The following is a 15,891-nucleotide window of genomic DNA, read 5'->3' on the forward strand; positions in this document are numbered from 1 at the left end:
GTATTTTTAGTAGAGACATAGTTTCACCATATTGGTCAGGCTGGTCTCCAACTCCTGACCTTGTGATCCACCCGCCTCAGCCTCCCAAAGTGCTGGGATTACAGGCATAAGCCACTGCGCCCAGCCAAAAATGTGATTTTTTAAACCCAGCTTCAGATGCAATTCAATCTTTGTTTCTCATCAAGTTGATCCAACTATCAATTTAACAAATAATATAAACAAAAGGATCCTACATCTATATACTGACTTTCACCATCAACACTGAATAGAATGAATTAGATTGACTTAATTTAAAAAAGCACACACAAAATTGTGCCTGCTTTTCTATCGACTTAACTATCCTGTTTACTTTAGAGTTAGGGAGGTTAATTATACCAATTCCAGAAATCTTATCAAGAAATTGTTCTAAAATAAGTTTCTAAACTTTGTAATAATTATACAATTCTTTCAAACTCTGGGAATTTGTAAACAAAAGAAGATGAATTAAGGGTGTAAGAAAGTAAAAGAATACTATAGATATAAACTTACTTACTTAAAGACTGGTTTTCTTTTTAAACAGAGTAGATACTTGAAAGACTCAGGCCGGGTGTGGTTTGTTATTTAATATTTTTTTCAAATAATCTCATTTTAAAAATATGTATTTTTTAATTAATTAATTTATTTATTACTTATTTTTGAGACAGAGGCTCAATCTGTCGCCCAGGCTGGAATGCAGTGGCTTAGTGTTGGCTCATTGCAAACCTCCACCTCGTGGGTTCAAGTGTTTCTCCTACCTCAGCCTCCTGAGTAGTTGGGATTACAGGTACCGGCCATCACACCTGGCTAATTTTTGTATTTTTGTAGAGGCAAGGTTTCACCATGTTGGTCAGACTGGTTTCAAACCCCTTACCTCAGGTGATCTGCCTGCCTTGGCCTTCCAAAGTGCTGGGATTGCAGGCATGAGCCACCATGCCCAGCCAAAAATATGCATTTTAACGAGAAACATCTCATCATTACTATAAATGAAAAGCCTTGTAATTATAGTCACTGTGGAGACAAAGGGGCATTAAAAAAGTCCCTCTCAAAAAGAACTTCAGAGTCTATTAGAAGAGACAGACAAAAAGACAACTACTACATATATGTTAATTCAGGTGTGATGCTTGCAACTGATCTGCAAAAAGTTCAGAAAACATAATGAAGTATATATTATCTATTTGGGGAAGAATGATAGAGCAAATACAGCAAAATGTCAACAATTGGTGAATGTGGGTAAAGTGTATATGGGAGTTCTCTGTACTATTTTTGTAACTTCTTAAATAACTTTGAAATAATGTCAAATTTAAAAGTTTTAACACATTCTCTGTTCGGGGCCCAAAATATGAACACTTGACACTTACTGTCTACCAATATAATGATAAGTAAAAACTTAAAGGAAGATAAACTGTAAGTCATCTCTGTCAGAGAAACACAGCTACTTCAATTACCATTCTTCTCAAGTAGCAGGGCTACTCATTAGGATAGAAGGGGTTATTTTTTACTAAACTACCTAAATATTAAGATAATATCTTTAAAAAGTTTATGGAAGTGATAGCACTATTAAAATATAGAATACTATGCAGGCCGGATAAGGTGGCTCATGCCTGTGATCCCAGCACTTTGGAAGGCCAAGGAGGGTGGATCACCTGAGGTCAGGAGTTCAAGACCAGCCTGGCCAACATGGCAAAACTCCATCTCTACTAAATATGCAAAAATTAGCTGTGCGTGGTGGCATCTGCCTATAATCCCAGCTAGTTGAGAGGCTGAGACACAAGATTCACTCGAACCCAGGAGGCAGAGGTTGCAGTGAGCCAAGTTTGCACCACTGCACTCCAGCCTGGGCAACAAGTTAAGATTATGTCTCAAACAAATGAACAAACAAACAAACAAAAAACTATGCAAAAGCAAGGTTTTATCAGCCATCACAAAAATGTGATATGTGAAGTATAGAGATAATTTTTCAATGAACACTCTTCTCACAAGATTTAATAATGAATATTTTATTTTAACATTTTAATTAAGGTATAATTTACATACCATAAAATGAACACGTAACTTTACTGAATGATATTAAAAGTATTTCATTAGGAAGTGCCAAGGGTCACAGATTTTGTAATCAACAAAAAAATCTTATAATACATATTAAATTACCATTTAAAATATAACTTCTATTATCTCTACGATATCAGCAGAAACTGACAAAGGGAGGAAAAGACTGATTATAGATTATTTTAAATCATTTTTCTCAAAACCAGGATTATAGGTGTGAGCCACCACGCCTAGCCATCCACTTCTTTCTTTGCTAGGTTTGCACAGTTAGTTATTTTATTTTATTTATTTTGAGACTTATTTATTTATTTAGACATGGTGTCTCACTCTGTTGCCTAGGCTGAAGTGCAATGGTGTGATCTCTGCTCACTACAACCTCCACCTCCCAGGTTCAAGTGTTCTCATGCCTCAGCCTCCGGAGTAGCTGGGATTACAGGCACCCACCATCAAGCCCAGTTAATTTTTTGTGTTTTTAGCAGAGATGGGGTTTCTCCATGTTGGTCAGGCTGTCTCAAACTCCTAACCTCAAGTGATCTACCTGACTTGGCCTCCCAAAGTGCTGGATTACAGGCGTGAGCCACCACGCCTGGCCAGTTTTTTAATAATTTAAAAATGTGTTTTTGATAAAATTTTTATGTTAAATATTCAGTAACTGGAATTTTTAATAATTTTTTTTTTTTTGGAGACAGGTTCTCGCTCTGTACCCTAAACTGGAGTGCAGTGGCACAATCTTGGCCATTAGCAACTTCTACCTCCCAGGCTCAAGCGATCCTCCCCATCTCAGCCTCCCAAGTAGCTGGGATCACAGGTGCGTGCCACTGTGCCTGGCTAATTTTTGTATTTTTAGTAGAGATAGGGTTTCACCATGTTGCCCAGACTGGTTTCAAACTGCTAGGCTCAAGTAATCCACCTGTCTTTGCCTCCCACATGAGCCACCATGCTCTGCATTAAGGAAAAAGTATAAAGAAGAAAAAAATCTCACTATCACCAAGTAATAAATTCTATTTATTATTATATGGCCATGAGCAAAAGTTCTGTTTCTGAATTTTATAATATTTTTTTGAGAAGGAGTTTTGCTCTTGTTGCCCAGGCTGGAGTGCAACGGCACAATCTTGGCTCACCAGAACCTCCGCCTCCTGGATTCAAGAGATTCTCCTGCCTCAGCCTCCCAAGTAGCTGGGATTACAGGCCTGCACTACCACGCCTGGCTAATTTTGTATTTTTAGTAGAGATGGGGTTTCTCCACGTTGGTCAGGCTGGTCACAAACTCCTGACCTCAGGTGATCCGCCCACCTCAGTGTCCCAAAGTGCTGGGATTAAGGGAGTAAGCCACTGCGCCTGTCTTATATTTTAATTTCTTTCTTTAAATTTCAACAAATAAAACTATTTTTATTTTTGTTAAACACCTAGCATTTGTGGACTAAATCTCTGACAGTCCATATAACAGTAGTTATTTTTCTTGAGGTTAATGTAAAAGCCAAAATCGATCTTGTTTGCCAACTTTAACTTCACTCAATTTTTTTGTTTGAAGAACAAAAAATATAAATTGAGTTAATGCTTCCCAATTAGAGCACTTTACTTAAACACTTTCCTTTTTTATTGCAATAGCATTACTGATTCTTGGTTGGCAATAATCCTACTTTGGGGTCATAGTAAACTAAACTAAGACCTAGGTAACAATCTGAAAAGCAATGCAGCTGTAAAGATCTTTGAGGATAATGTATGAACAAATTCACTTACCCTCTTTTTTTTTGAGACGTGAGACGGAGTCTCTGTCACCCAGGCTGGAGTGCAGTAAGGATTCTCAGCTCACTGCAATCTCCACCTACTGGGTTCAGGCGATTCTTCTGCCACAGCTTCCCAGGTGGCTGGGATTACAGGTGTGCACCACCACGCCCGACTAATTTTTGTATTTTTAGTAGAGACGGGGTTTCACCATGTTGGCCAGGCTAGTGTTGAACTCCTGACCTCAGGTGATCCACCCACATTGGCCTCCTGAAGTACTGGGATTATAGGCATGAGCACCTGGCCACTTTCCCTCTTTTATTTAGCTAGAGGTACAAGTGAAAATTAGAGACCTTGTTTTGTTTGTGAAATATAAATGTATCCAATTCAATACAATCTCCTAATAGAAGCTAATGGCCTTCAGTAGGTAGAAACTATAGTTATAAAGAAAATTTCATATTGCTTTCAGTTTAGTGCTTCATCAACACATCAAAGGAAATAATCCAAAACTGATGATCCCAGAGTATGGTCTGATAAAATCTGTTGACTAAGAAAATTCTTGAGATGTGCTATATTTTACGTTTTTAAACTTTAAGAATTGTTTAAATTTTTTTTTTTTTTTTTTTTTGAGATGGAGTCTCGCTCTTGTTACCCAGGCTGGAGTGCAATGGCACGATCTTGGCTCACTGTAACCTCCGTCTCCTGGGTTCAGGCAATTCTCCTGCCTCAGCCTCCCAAGTAGCTGGGACTACAGGCGCACGCCACCATGCTCAGCTAATTTCTGTATTTTTAGTAGAGACGGGGTTTCACTTTGTTGACCAGGATGGTCTCGATCTCTTGACCTCGTGATCCACCCGCCTCGGCCTCCCAAAGTGCTGGGATTATAGGCATGAGCCACTGTGCCCGGCCTTGTTTAAATTTTTATTTGGAAATAATTTATGACTTCCACATCAGTTGCAAGAATGGTACAAAGAATACACTATACGCTTTCACCCAGATTCACCTACTGATACCATTTTATTCTGCTTGTTTTTGTTATCTCTCTTTACACACACACACAGACACACACACACACGTTTTTTGAACCATTACACAGTATAATCATGGTCCTTTATTCTTAAACACTTTTTAGATTATTTCCTAAGAATATGGTTATTCTCTTATAAAACCACAGTATTGTTAATAGCTTCAGCACATTTAACATTGAAACATTGTTGTCTAGTCATCCTTTTTGTCAATTGACTCAACAATGTCTTTTATCTCATTGTTCTCATTCAGTATAAGACAGGCACTGCCTAGTTGTCCAGTCTTTTTAGCTTCCTTTGACCTAGACCTTTTCCACATCCTGTCTTACATGACATTCACATTTTTGAAGAATATGATCCCCCTCTTTGTAACAGAACATTCCTAATTTGGGGTTTGTGTGATGTTACCTCATGACTGAATTCAGGTTATGCATTCTTGACTGGAATACAGTTCTAAATTAGTTATGTGGCCTTCTCCAGGTATCATGGATTTCCAAGTGCCCTTCATTAATGATGTTAATTTTTATTACCTGGTCAAGGTGTCCATTTTTCCCATTTTATAATTACTAATTTTTCCCTTGAGATATGTGGGAGGCATGCAAATATCCTGGCTCCTCATTGAAACTGCCCCTAGATTTAGGATCCTTTGATGAGTTTGCCTGATCCAATCCTTAACACAATGGTTGAAGAATAATAAGCTGCCAATTCCAGCATTCCTACATTTACCAGTTGGCACTTGACATTCTATGCATGATTCATTTTCCTTACAGTAGTTCACAATTCATTAATGTACTTAATTGTTTTAGCACTCAAAATGACCCAGATTTAGTCAGTGGAGTTCCTTCCAGCTGGCTCCTGTGTCCTATGACAAGTCTCCATCAGATTTTTAGGAACTTCTTTCCTTCCTTTCTTTGCTTTTTGTTTTTGAGACAGGGTCTCACTCTTTTGCCCAGGCTGGAGTACAGTGGCCTGATCACAGCTCATTGCAGCCTTGACTTCCCAAGTTCAAGTGATCCTCCCACCTCAACCTCCCAAGTAGGTGGAACTACAGGCATGTGCCACATCTGGCTACTTTTTAATTTTTTTTGAGATGGGGTCTATGTTGCCCAGGCTGGTCTCAAACTCCTAGGCTCAAGCAATCCTCTTGCCTTGGTCTCCCACAAAGTGCTGGGATTACAGGCTCTTTCCTTACTTTCCTACAAAAATGATAAAACATTATAAGATGTCCCAGGCTTATCTTACACCTATCCTGCTCCAGTCTTGGAATAAATCATTTTTCCAAGAAGTCTTGGTTCCTTTTTAGTGGAGAATGGTATTAGAGACTAAGATGTGGGCATCATGCATGGTCACCGCTACTGGGGTACTACTGTTTCGTATCCTTTTCAATATGAAATACATGCATTTGCCATGTGTATATAAATACATTTATACATTTATCTGTATACACACATGTACACAGCCACATATACATGCATGTAACACATACATACACATATTTTTTTAAGTATAAGTCCATACTGATACCTTGAATTGCAATCTATTTGCATGGATTTTTCTTCTGTCTCCCCATTCGATAATTGTGTATCCCTATTTCTTCTGTAAGAACCCTGACTTCCAAGTACATCAACTCATTTTCTTTTTCTTTTTTTTGAGATGAAGTCTTGCTCTGTCACCAGACTGGAGTGCAGTGGCACAATCTCGGCTCACTGCAACCTCCACTTCACGGGTTCAAGAGATTCTCCTGCCTCAGCCTCCTGACTAGCTAGGATTATAGGCGCAACTAATTTTTGTATTTTTTATAGAGACAAGGTTTCACCATGTTGGCCAGGATGATAAGTCACAATCTCTTGACCTTTTGATCTGCCCACCTCAGCCTCCCAAAGTGCTGAGATTACAGTTCAGGCCGCGCTCGGCTTGAACTCATTTTCTCAATCCTATAATGCATCTACAATGGTTTCAGAATTTGCCCACACTACTAGTTCAGTATTTGTTTGTAATTCTCCCTCATCCTTTATATTGCATCTTGCATAAAAGAGTACATATAGTCAAATACTGTGTTTATAAACTAATCACTTGGATTAGTTATTTTTTCTTTAGTTTTTTTTCCTTATCTTTCAAGAATTTTGTTATCAGTGTAGTTATTGTAGTAATATGAAAAATAATTGGGTTCATTTATTTCAATTTGGTTACAGCTTGAGGTATTTTTCTCCTTTCCATTCTTAGGTACTTAATGTTTTTGCTTATGTAGAATATTTACACAATACCAATAGTAAAAATTACATACAAAAAGCTACACTCAGAGAACTGTCACTCCTTTTTTTTTTTTTTTTTTTGATGGAGTCTCTCTCTCTTACCAGGTTAGAGTGTAGTGGCATGATCTCGGCTCACTGCAATCTCCACCTCCCAGTTTCAAGCAATTTTCCTGCCTCAGCCTCCCAAGTAGCTGGGGCTACAGGTGCGTACCACCACACCCTGCTAATTTTTGTATTTTTAGTAGAGACAGGGTTTCACCATGCTGGCCAGGATGGTATTGATCTCTTGACCTCGTCATTCACCTGCCTTGGCCTCCCAAAATACTGGGATTACAGGTGTGAGCCACTACACCCCACCATCACTCTTTTCCATATCCTTTCTGTCCCATTCCTTGGATCCCTTATAAGTAACCAAGTTCATTATTTTATTTATTCATTCTTTGTTTCTTTTTGTTTGTTTGTTTGTTTTTTTGAGACAGAGTTTCACTCTTGTTACCCAGGCTGGAGTGCAATGGCACGATCTCGGCTCACGGCAACCTCCGCCTCCTGGGTTCAGGCAATTCTCCTGCCTCAGCCTCCTGAGTAGCTGGGATTACAGGCGTGCGCCACCATGCCCAGCTAATTTTTGTATTTTTAGTAGAGACGGGGTTTCACCATGTTGACCAGGACGGTCTCGATCTCTTGACCTCGTGATCCACCCGCCTCGGCCTCCCAAAGTGCTGGGATTACAGGCGTGCGCCACCGCGCCCGGCCCCCTTTGTTTCTTCTTGTAAAGATAAGGTCAAGAGTAGATACGCTTTTTTATTTTCCTTCCAGTTTTATAAAACAGAGCCTATTATACATACTTTTTGTATCTAATATTACCTGTGAAAATCACTCTAGGTTAGTTCCTAGAGATCTTATTTTTTTATTATAGCTGTATAGTTGGTACTCCATTCATGTATGTACCACAGTATATTTCAACTAATATCCTATTCTTGGACATTTACTTCCTAATATTGTGAAGTTAAAAATAATACTGCAGGCCAGGCATGCTGGCTCATGCCTGTAATCCCAACACTTTGGGAGGCTGAGGTGGGTGGATCATGAGGTCAAGAGATCAAGACCATCCTGGCCAACATGGTGAAACCCTGTCTCTACTAAAAATACAAAAATTAGCTGGGCATGGTGGCGCATGCTTGTAATCCCAGCTACTTGGGAGGCTGAGGCAGGAGAATTGCTTGAGCCAGGGAGTCAGAGGTTGCAGTGAACCGAGATCGTGCCACTGCACTTCAGCTTGGGCAACAAAAGCAAAGCTCCGTCTCAAAAAAAAAAAAAAAATACTGCAATAAACAACTCGATGTCTATGTATATTCATAACATTGAAGATGTATTTCCAGATAAAGTCCTAGAAATGTGAAAAGAGTAAGCACACATGTAATTGTCTTAACCAAATTTCCCTCCATGTAGGTTGGAAACTACCATATTTTATACTATTTTGAGACAGAGTGTCGCTCTGTCACCTAGGATAGAGGGCAGTGGAACAATCACTGCAGCCTCAACTTCCCAGGCTCAAGCAATCCTCCAACCTCAGCCTTCCAAAGGGCTGGAACTACACATGAGCGCCACTATGCCTGGCTAATTTATTTATTGTGTTGGTAGAGATGGGGTCTCACTATCTTGCCCAAGCTGGTCTTGAATTCCTGGGCTCAAGTGATCCTCCTGCTCTGGCCTCCTAAAATGCTGAGATTACAGGCATGAGCCACCATGCGTGGCCAGTACTATATTTTACCAAAGTTATGTAGTAATATATTGATGCCTTGGAAGTCCTGGTGCATCTCTTTTGGATTTCAGGTGTTTGCTAGATGTAATCTTATGATGCTGAAACTCTCCCTCTCACTCCTACCAACCTTATTATTATTATTATTATTTTGAGTTTCGCTCTTATTGCCCAGGCTGGAGTGCAATGGTGCAATCTCAGCTGACTGTAACCTCTGCCTCCTGGGCTCAAGCAATTCTCCTGTCTCAGCTTCCCAAGTAGCTGGGATTACAAGCACCTGCCACCATGCCTAGCTAACTTTTTTCTACTTTTAGTAGAGATGTGGTTTCACCATGTTGGCCAGGCTGGTCTCAAACTCCTGACCTCAGGTGATCCACCTGCCTTGGCCTCTCAAAATGCTGGGATTACAGGCATGAGCCACCACATCCAGACTCAAACTTGTATGTTTTTTATGTTTGTTTTATATCTTGCAAATTTTTGGAGAAAGGAAATACAAAGAAAAGTTAGTTACTTTACTTACTAAGTGGTGTTGTGTCAGGAGGTGGAAAATTCTCAGTAAAGTTGACATTACATAAATCTGTGCTACAACAGCAGAAACGGTATGTTCCATTTTGAATTGAGGGAGGAGTGGTAGTTACTACACATTCTTCATAGTGACACTCTTGGGGATCTCCAATGTGAGACCAACATCCTATAAATCAATATTAATATTAAAAAGTTAGTAGGCAATATGAGAAAGAAAACTAAAAGAAAAACAGCAAACTAAGAAGTAATTTCAATGAATGTGAGAGTACATAGAAGCTAGGAAACAGTTTTGCAAATCAACAGGAAACATTCTTAAGAAACAGAAAAACGGTAAAGGATACAAAAGACATTTCATGGGAAGAAAAAGGCCACCAACAAAATGTTTAACTGCATGATTAATCTAAGAATTATTAAAGCAAGAGTAAGGTTTCATTTTTGTCTATAGCAAGTAAATTGTTCTAGGCTTAAAAAATAATATGGCCAGGCACAGTGGCTCACACCTAGAATTCCAGCACTTTGGGAAGCCAAAGCAGGAGGATCACTTAAGCCCAGGAATTTGAGACCAGCCTGGGCAACATAGGAATACCACATCTCTAGAAACATTTAAAAATTAGCTGGGCATGGTGGTGCTTGCCTGTGGTCCTACCAACTTGGGAGGATTGCCTAAGCCCAAGAGGTCAAGGTTTCAGTAAGCCATGAATGTGCCACTGCACTCTATCCTGAGCAACAGAGTGCTACTGTCTGAAAAATAAAATAACAAATACATAAATAATATATATAAGAAAAAGGATTCAGTAACACAGACACCTTAATACAGTGTTGGAGGGAATATAAATGAATAGTACTTTTAGAAAGCCACATGGAAATTTTTATACAATTTTTAAAATATTCATATATTTTATAACCTAATAAATATCAAGGGATCTCTTTCAAGGAAACAATCATATACAATCAAAGAATTATATTCAAAGTTGTTCACTGAACAACTGTGTTTCACTATGCATTACAGTGAAAACATGAAAATAACATAATGTCTACCAATAGAATAATCTGTAAGTAAACTGTGATACATGTGTACAATTATATGTTGTGCAAAAGTTAAAAAGGTTTTCAGAGATTCTTTAAAGACATGGAACAAAGGTTTATAATTAAGTTAGAAAAAAATGGATATGAAATTGTTTATACAATACATTCCTAATTTTTTTAAAAAGTACACACACATAATAACATAAAGGCACATAAAAAATACACCTGAAGAAGACAAACTAATACAGTAAAAATATATATATTTTTTGAGATGGAGTCTTGCTCACTTGCCAGGTTGGAGTACAGTGGTGCAATCTCGGGTCACTGCAACCTCCGCCTCCGGGTTCAAGCAATTCTTCCACCTCAGCCTCCTGAGTAGCTGGGTTTACAGGTGCATGCCACCACATCCAGCTAATTTTTGTATTTTTAGTAGAGACGGGGTTTCACTATGTTGGCCAGGATGGTCTCTATCTCTTGACCTCGTGATCCGTTCACCTTAGCCTCCCAAAGTGCTGGGATTACAGGTGTGAGCCACCGCGCCCGGCCAGTAAAAATATTTTTAAAAGAGTATATCATTGTAGACTTTTGTTTTCTTTATAGTTTTCTATATATTCCACAATTCATAGAATGGGCATGTACAACATTTTAAGAAGAAAGGTGTTTTTAAAATAATCTAAAAATAAATAGCCTTTCATAAATTTGGGCCTTGTGGATATATATATATAAATACACACATTTTTTTGTTTGTTTTGAGATGGAGTCTCGCTCTGCTGCCCAAGCCGGAGTGCAGTAGTGCCATCTCAGATCACTGCAACCTCTGCCTTCCAAGTTTGGTGATTCTCCTGCCTCAGCCTCCCGAGTAGCTGGGACCACAGGTGCACTAATTTTTGTATTTAGTAGAGACAAGGTTTCACCATGTTAGCCAGTGCCTGCCTCTGCCTCCCAAGGTGCTGGGATTACAGGCATGAGCCACTGTGACTGGCCTTATATATAAACTTTTAAATTCACTGTTTTTCTGAACAGGGTTTTAACATACTCCCATGTCCATTTTAGATAAACATCAATTGTATAAAACACAAAGTCATTTTAGGTAAGGAAAGTATCACTTGCCTTGTTTTACAAGATTGATGTCCCCTTTTGATTTCTCCCAAAGGCCATAGCAGGTGCTACCTTTTGAGCATAATATTGTTCCATTTTCATGAGAGATTCGACTCTCACCTATCCCAAGGTCTTGCTGATATGGATCTTTAAATGCACATAGCCGTTCTTGATTCTGCGAAGCTAAAATAAAGGAAATTAAGGAATTACAAATTATTTAATCTTTCCAAAATATTATTATATAAAATCTTAGCCTTATTTGAATGACTTTATAAATTTCCCTATTATTTGACCTGAAATCTTTAAATAAATTTGTAATTTTATATTCAATGACTTTCTTCTGTTCATGAATTCATTTGAAATTTTAAAACGCGTTCCCAAAAGCACCCCCTCCTACTCAAATTATTCTCACCACTCTTTCTTCTGTTAAATAATTTTGGTGTCCAAATAAGGAAATATTATCAAAGAAAATATCTATGTTCAAAATTATCAAGCCTTCAAAACAAACAAACCTAGAAGGCTGAATAATTTTGGAAATTGCATAGTACTGACTTTTATCATATTTTATAGTCAGTTATACAAAGTTACATACATTATTAGGTATGGTAAACTAATTATACAAAGAGTAACTGAATGGGTACATGATTTTTTTTTTTTTTTTTTTTTTTTGAGACTGAGTCTCGCTCTGTCACTAAGGCTGGAGTGCAGTGGCACAATCTCGGCTCACTGCAACCTCCATCTCCCAGGTTCAAGTGATTATCCTGCCTCAGCCTTCTGAATAGACTACAGGCGCCCACCATGCCTGGCTAATTTTTGTATTTTTTGTAGAGATGGGGTTTCATCATGTTGGCCAGAATCAGTCTCGATCTGCTGACCTCATGATCCCCCAACTGCCCCTGCCTCGGCCTCCGAAAGTGCTGGAATTATAGAGGTGAGCCACTGCACCCAGTCTCTTTTTAGGGTTATATATATGTTCTAAAACTAGATTGTGGTAATCATTGCACAAGTCTGTACACATTTGCAAAAAAAAAACTGTTCACTTAAAATGAGTGAACTTTAGGTATAAATTATACTTCAATAAAGTTTAAAAACTAGGCTATGTGGTGTCAATTTTTTTTTTTTTTTGAGACGAAGTTTTGCTCTTGTTGCCCAGGCTGGAGTGCAATGGCAAAAATCCCTGCTCACCACAACCTCTGCCTTCCGGACCCAAGCAATTCTCCTGCCTCAGCCTCACGAGTAGCTAGGACTGTAGGGGCATGCCATCATGCCCGACTAATTTTTTGTATTTTTAGTAGATATGGGGTTTCACTGTGTTAGACATGATGGTCTCAATCTCCTGGCCTTGTGATCTGCCCACCTAGGCCTCCCAAAGGGCTGGGATTACAGATGTGAGCCACTGCACCCAGGTGATTTGCATTTCTCTAATGATCAGTGATATCGAGCTGTTTTTTTCATATGATGTGGCCATATGTATGTCTTCTATTGAAAAGTATCTATTCATGTCCTTTGCCCACTTTTTTTTTCCTTTTTTTTGGAGATAGAGTCTCACTCCGTCACCAGGCGCCAGGCTGGAGTGCAGTGGGCGACCTCCGTTCACTGCAACCTCCGCCTCTTGGGTTCAAGCAATTATCCTGCCTTAGCCTCCCGAGTAGCTGGGACTACAGGCGTGCACCACCACGCCCAGTTAATTTTTTTGTATTTTTAGTAGAGACAGGGTTTCACCATGTTGGCCAGGATGGTCTCGATCTCTTGACCTCATGATCCGCCCACCTCGGCCTCCCAAAGTGCTGGGATTACGGGCGTGAGCCACCACGCCCGGCCTTTGCACACTTTTTAATGGGGTTGTTTTCTTCTTGAAAATTTGTTTAAGCTCCTTCTAGAGGCTGGATATTACACCTTGGTCAGATGCATAGTTTGCAAAAATTTACTCCCATTCTGTAGGTTGTCTGTTTACCCTGTTAATAGTTCGTTTTGCCATGCAGAAGCTCTTAAGTTTAATTCGATCCCATTTGTCAATTTTTGCTTTTGTTGCAATTGCTTTTGGTGTCATCATAAAACCTTTCCCTGTTCCTATGTCCAGTATGGTATTGTCTAGGTTGTTTTCCAGAGTTTGCATTGTTTTGGGGCCATTATCCTTAGCAAACTAATAGGAACAGAAAACCAAATACCACATGTTCTCACTTATAAAAGGGAGCTAAAAGATGATAACACATGGACACATAGAGGGGAACCCCATACACTGGGGCCACCAAAGGGTGGGAGGAGGGAGAGGATCAGGAAAAATAACTAATGCATACTAGGCTTAATATCTGGGTGACAAAACAATCTGTACAACGAACACCCACGACAAGTTTACCTATATAACAAACCTGCACATTTACCCCTGAACTTAAAAGTTAAATTTAAAGAAAATTCTTAATAAGGTTCCATTTTTCATGATGTATAATTTCTATTATTTTTATTTAACAGGTATACAGCTACATTGATAAATCATTTTTGCCAAAGTTGTACAAAATTACAGATGTTTGCCAAACAACTAAAATTAGGTAAAAAGAGGAGTGTGAGGGTTGTGGAAGTGAGTTGCCAAATAGCTGACAAAAAGTTTGCTAAACAAGTATCCAAAAAACTATAACCTTAGAAAAGAAGAGAGTCCACTCAATCAAAAAGGAAGGCTTAAAGGAGAAAAATAAAAAGGGTTTTGAGCAAAGAGACAGTATAAAAACAACTTTATATTTGGCAGCAAGACATCTTACTTTCTCACTCCAACATTTTGAGAACAGCCTACACTTTTTCTATCTTCAAGATATTGCATGCAAGGTAAGTCCATAAATGTAAAACTCTAGAAACTGTACACAATTATGAAGAACAGTTTTTCAAATTAACTCTATAAAAACTTTTTAGAACCTAGTGATAACCAGTTTGTACACAGGGAAGATTTGGCAGGCATACAAATTGTAATTATAAATAAGTCTGCTTATAGGCAGAAACAAGTTGAAACCCCAAATGTATAAGAAAATTGGTTTAGAGAATGCAAAAAATACACATGTCAAATAAAAAGAAAGCCAGCTTTTTGAATAAAGATAAATGTGCACATGAAAGAAACAATCACCACTGGTTATCGTCTACTCTAAACATCTGTTAAACTCAGAGATACATACAGGATAAAGAGGAAAATCTGACAGAATAGATCAGAGGCCAAATTCTAACTGTGCACACTAACAAAGAATAAAGAGCATTAAGCATTCAATTAAAAAAAAAATTTTTTTTTCTTTTTTTTTTTGAGACAGGGTCTTACTCTATCGCCCAGCTTGAGTGCAATGGCACAAACTTGGCTCACTGCAACCTCCACCTCCTGGGCTCAAGTGATCCTTCCACCTCAGTCTCTTGAGTAGCTGAGACCACAGGTACATGCCATCAAGCCTGGCTAATTTTTATAATTTTGTAGACACAGGGTCTCGCTATATTGCCCAGGCTGGTCACAGACTCCTGGACTCAAGCGATCCTCTTGCGTTGGCCTCCCAAAGTGCTGGGATTGCAGGCAACTCTGTCCAGCTCAATATTTTTAAAAATTAGTATTACAGATACGGCAAATAAATGCTTTAAACAAAAAGTATTATTATGGCCGGGTGCGGTGGCTCATGCCTGTAATCCCAGCACTTTGAGAGGCTGAGATAGGCAGATCACCTGAGGTCAGGAGTTCGAGACCAGCCTGACCAACTTGAAGAAACCCTGTTTCTACTAAAAACACAAAATTAGCCAGGAGTGGTGGCACATGCCTGTAATCCTAGCTACTAGGGAGGCTGAGGCAGGAGAATTGCTTGAATCCAGGAGGCAGAGGTTGCGGTGAGCCGAGATCGCGCCATTGCACTCCAGCCTGGGCAACAACAGCAAAATTCCGTCTCAAAAAAATAATAAGAAGGTATCCTCATACAGAATTATCCATGTGTTACCATATCATCTAAACTGAAGGTGTCAATCATTTACTTCAAAAACAAGTCAAGGCCAGGAGCGGTGGCTCACGCCTATAATCCCACCACTTTGGGAGGCTGAGGCAGGTAGATCACCTGAGGTCAAGAGTTCAAGACCAGCCTGGCCAACATGGAGAAACCCCATCTCTACTAAAAACTATAAAAATTAGCTGGGTGTGGTGGCAGGTGCTTGTAATGTCAGCTACTTGGGAGGCTGAGGCAGGAGAATTGCTTGAACCTGGCAGGTGGAGGCTGCATGCAGTGAGCCGAGATCATGCCACTGCACTCCAGCCTGGGTGACAAAGCAAAACTCCATCTCAAAAAACAAAAACAAAAACAAAAAAGTCAGATTTGCAACCTATGTCTTTCTTGTCCTTTGAGTAGAAGTGTCTCATTCTATTATTTGATGTTAGGGGAAAAAATGAAAGTATGACACAGGAAAATTAGCA

General features: G+C 39.1%; 1 protein-coding gene across 1 annotated transcript in view; it reads right to left on the reverse strand.

The window, feature by feature from the left end:
* BMPR2 (bone morphogenetic protein receptor type 2) overlaps positions 1-15,891 on the reverse strand; it is a 178,525-nt gene that overhangs the window by 80,824 nt on the left and 81,810 nt on the right. The window contains exons 2-3 of the mRNA XM_012446149.3: positions 11,487-11,657; positions 9,346-9,516 (exon numbers count right to left, since the gene is read on the reverse strand). Of these exons, the coding sequence (XP_012301572.2) occupies positions 9,346-9,516; positions 11,487-11,657 (342 nt within the window). The remainder of the gene's footprint in view (positions 1-9,345; positions 9,517-11,486; positions 11,658-15,891) is intronic.

The sequence above is a fragment of the Aotus nancymaae genome, unplaced genomic scaffold, assembly GCF_030222135.1.
Source record: "Aotus nancymaae isolate 86718 unplaced genomic scaffold, 86718_ANA_hifiasm-v0.15.2.pri h1tg000008l, whole genome shotgun sequence".
NCBI classification, from domain to species: domain Eukaryota; kingdom Metazoa; phylum Chordata; class Mammalia; order Primates; family Aotidae; genus Aotus; species Aotus nancymaae.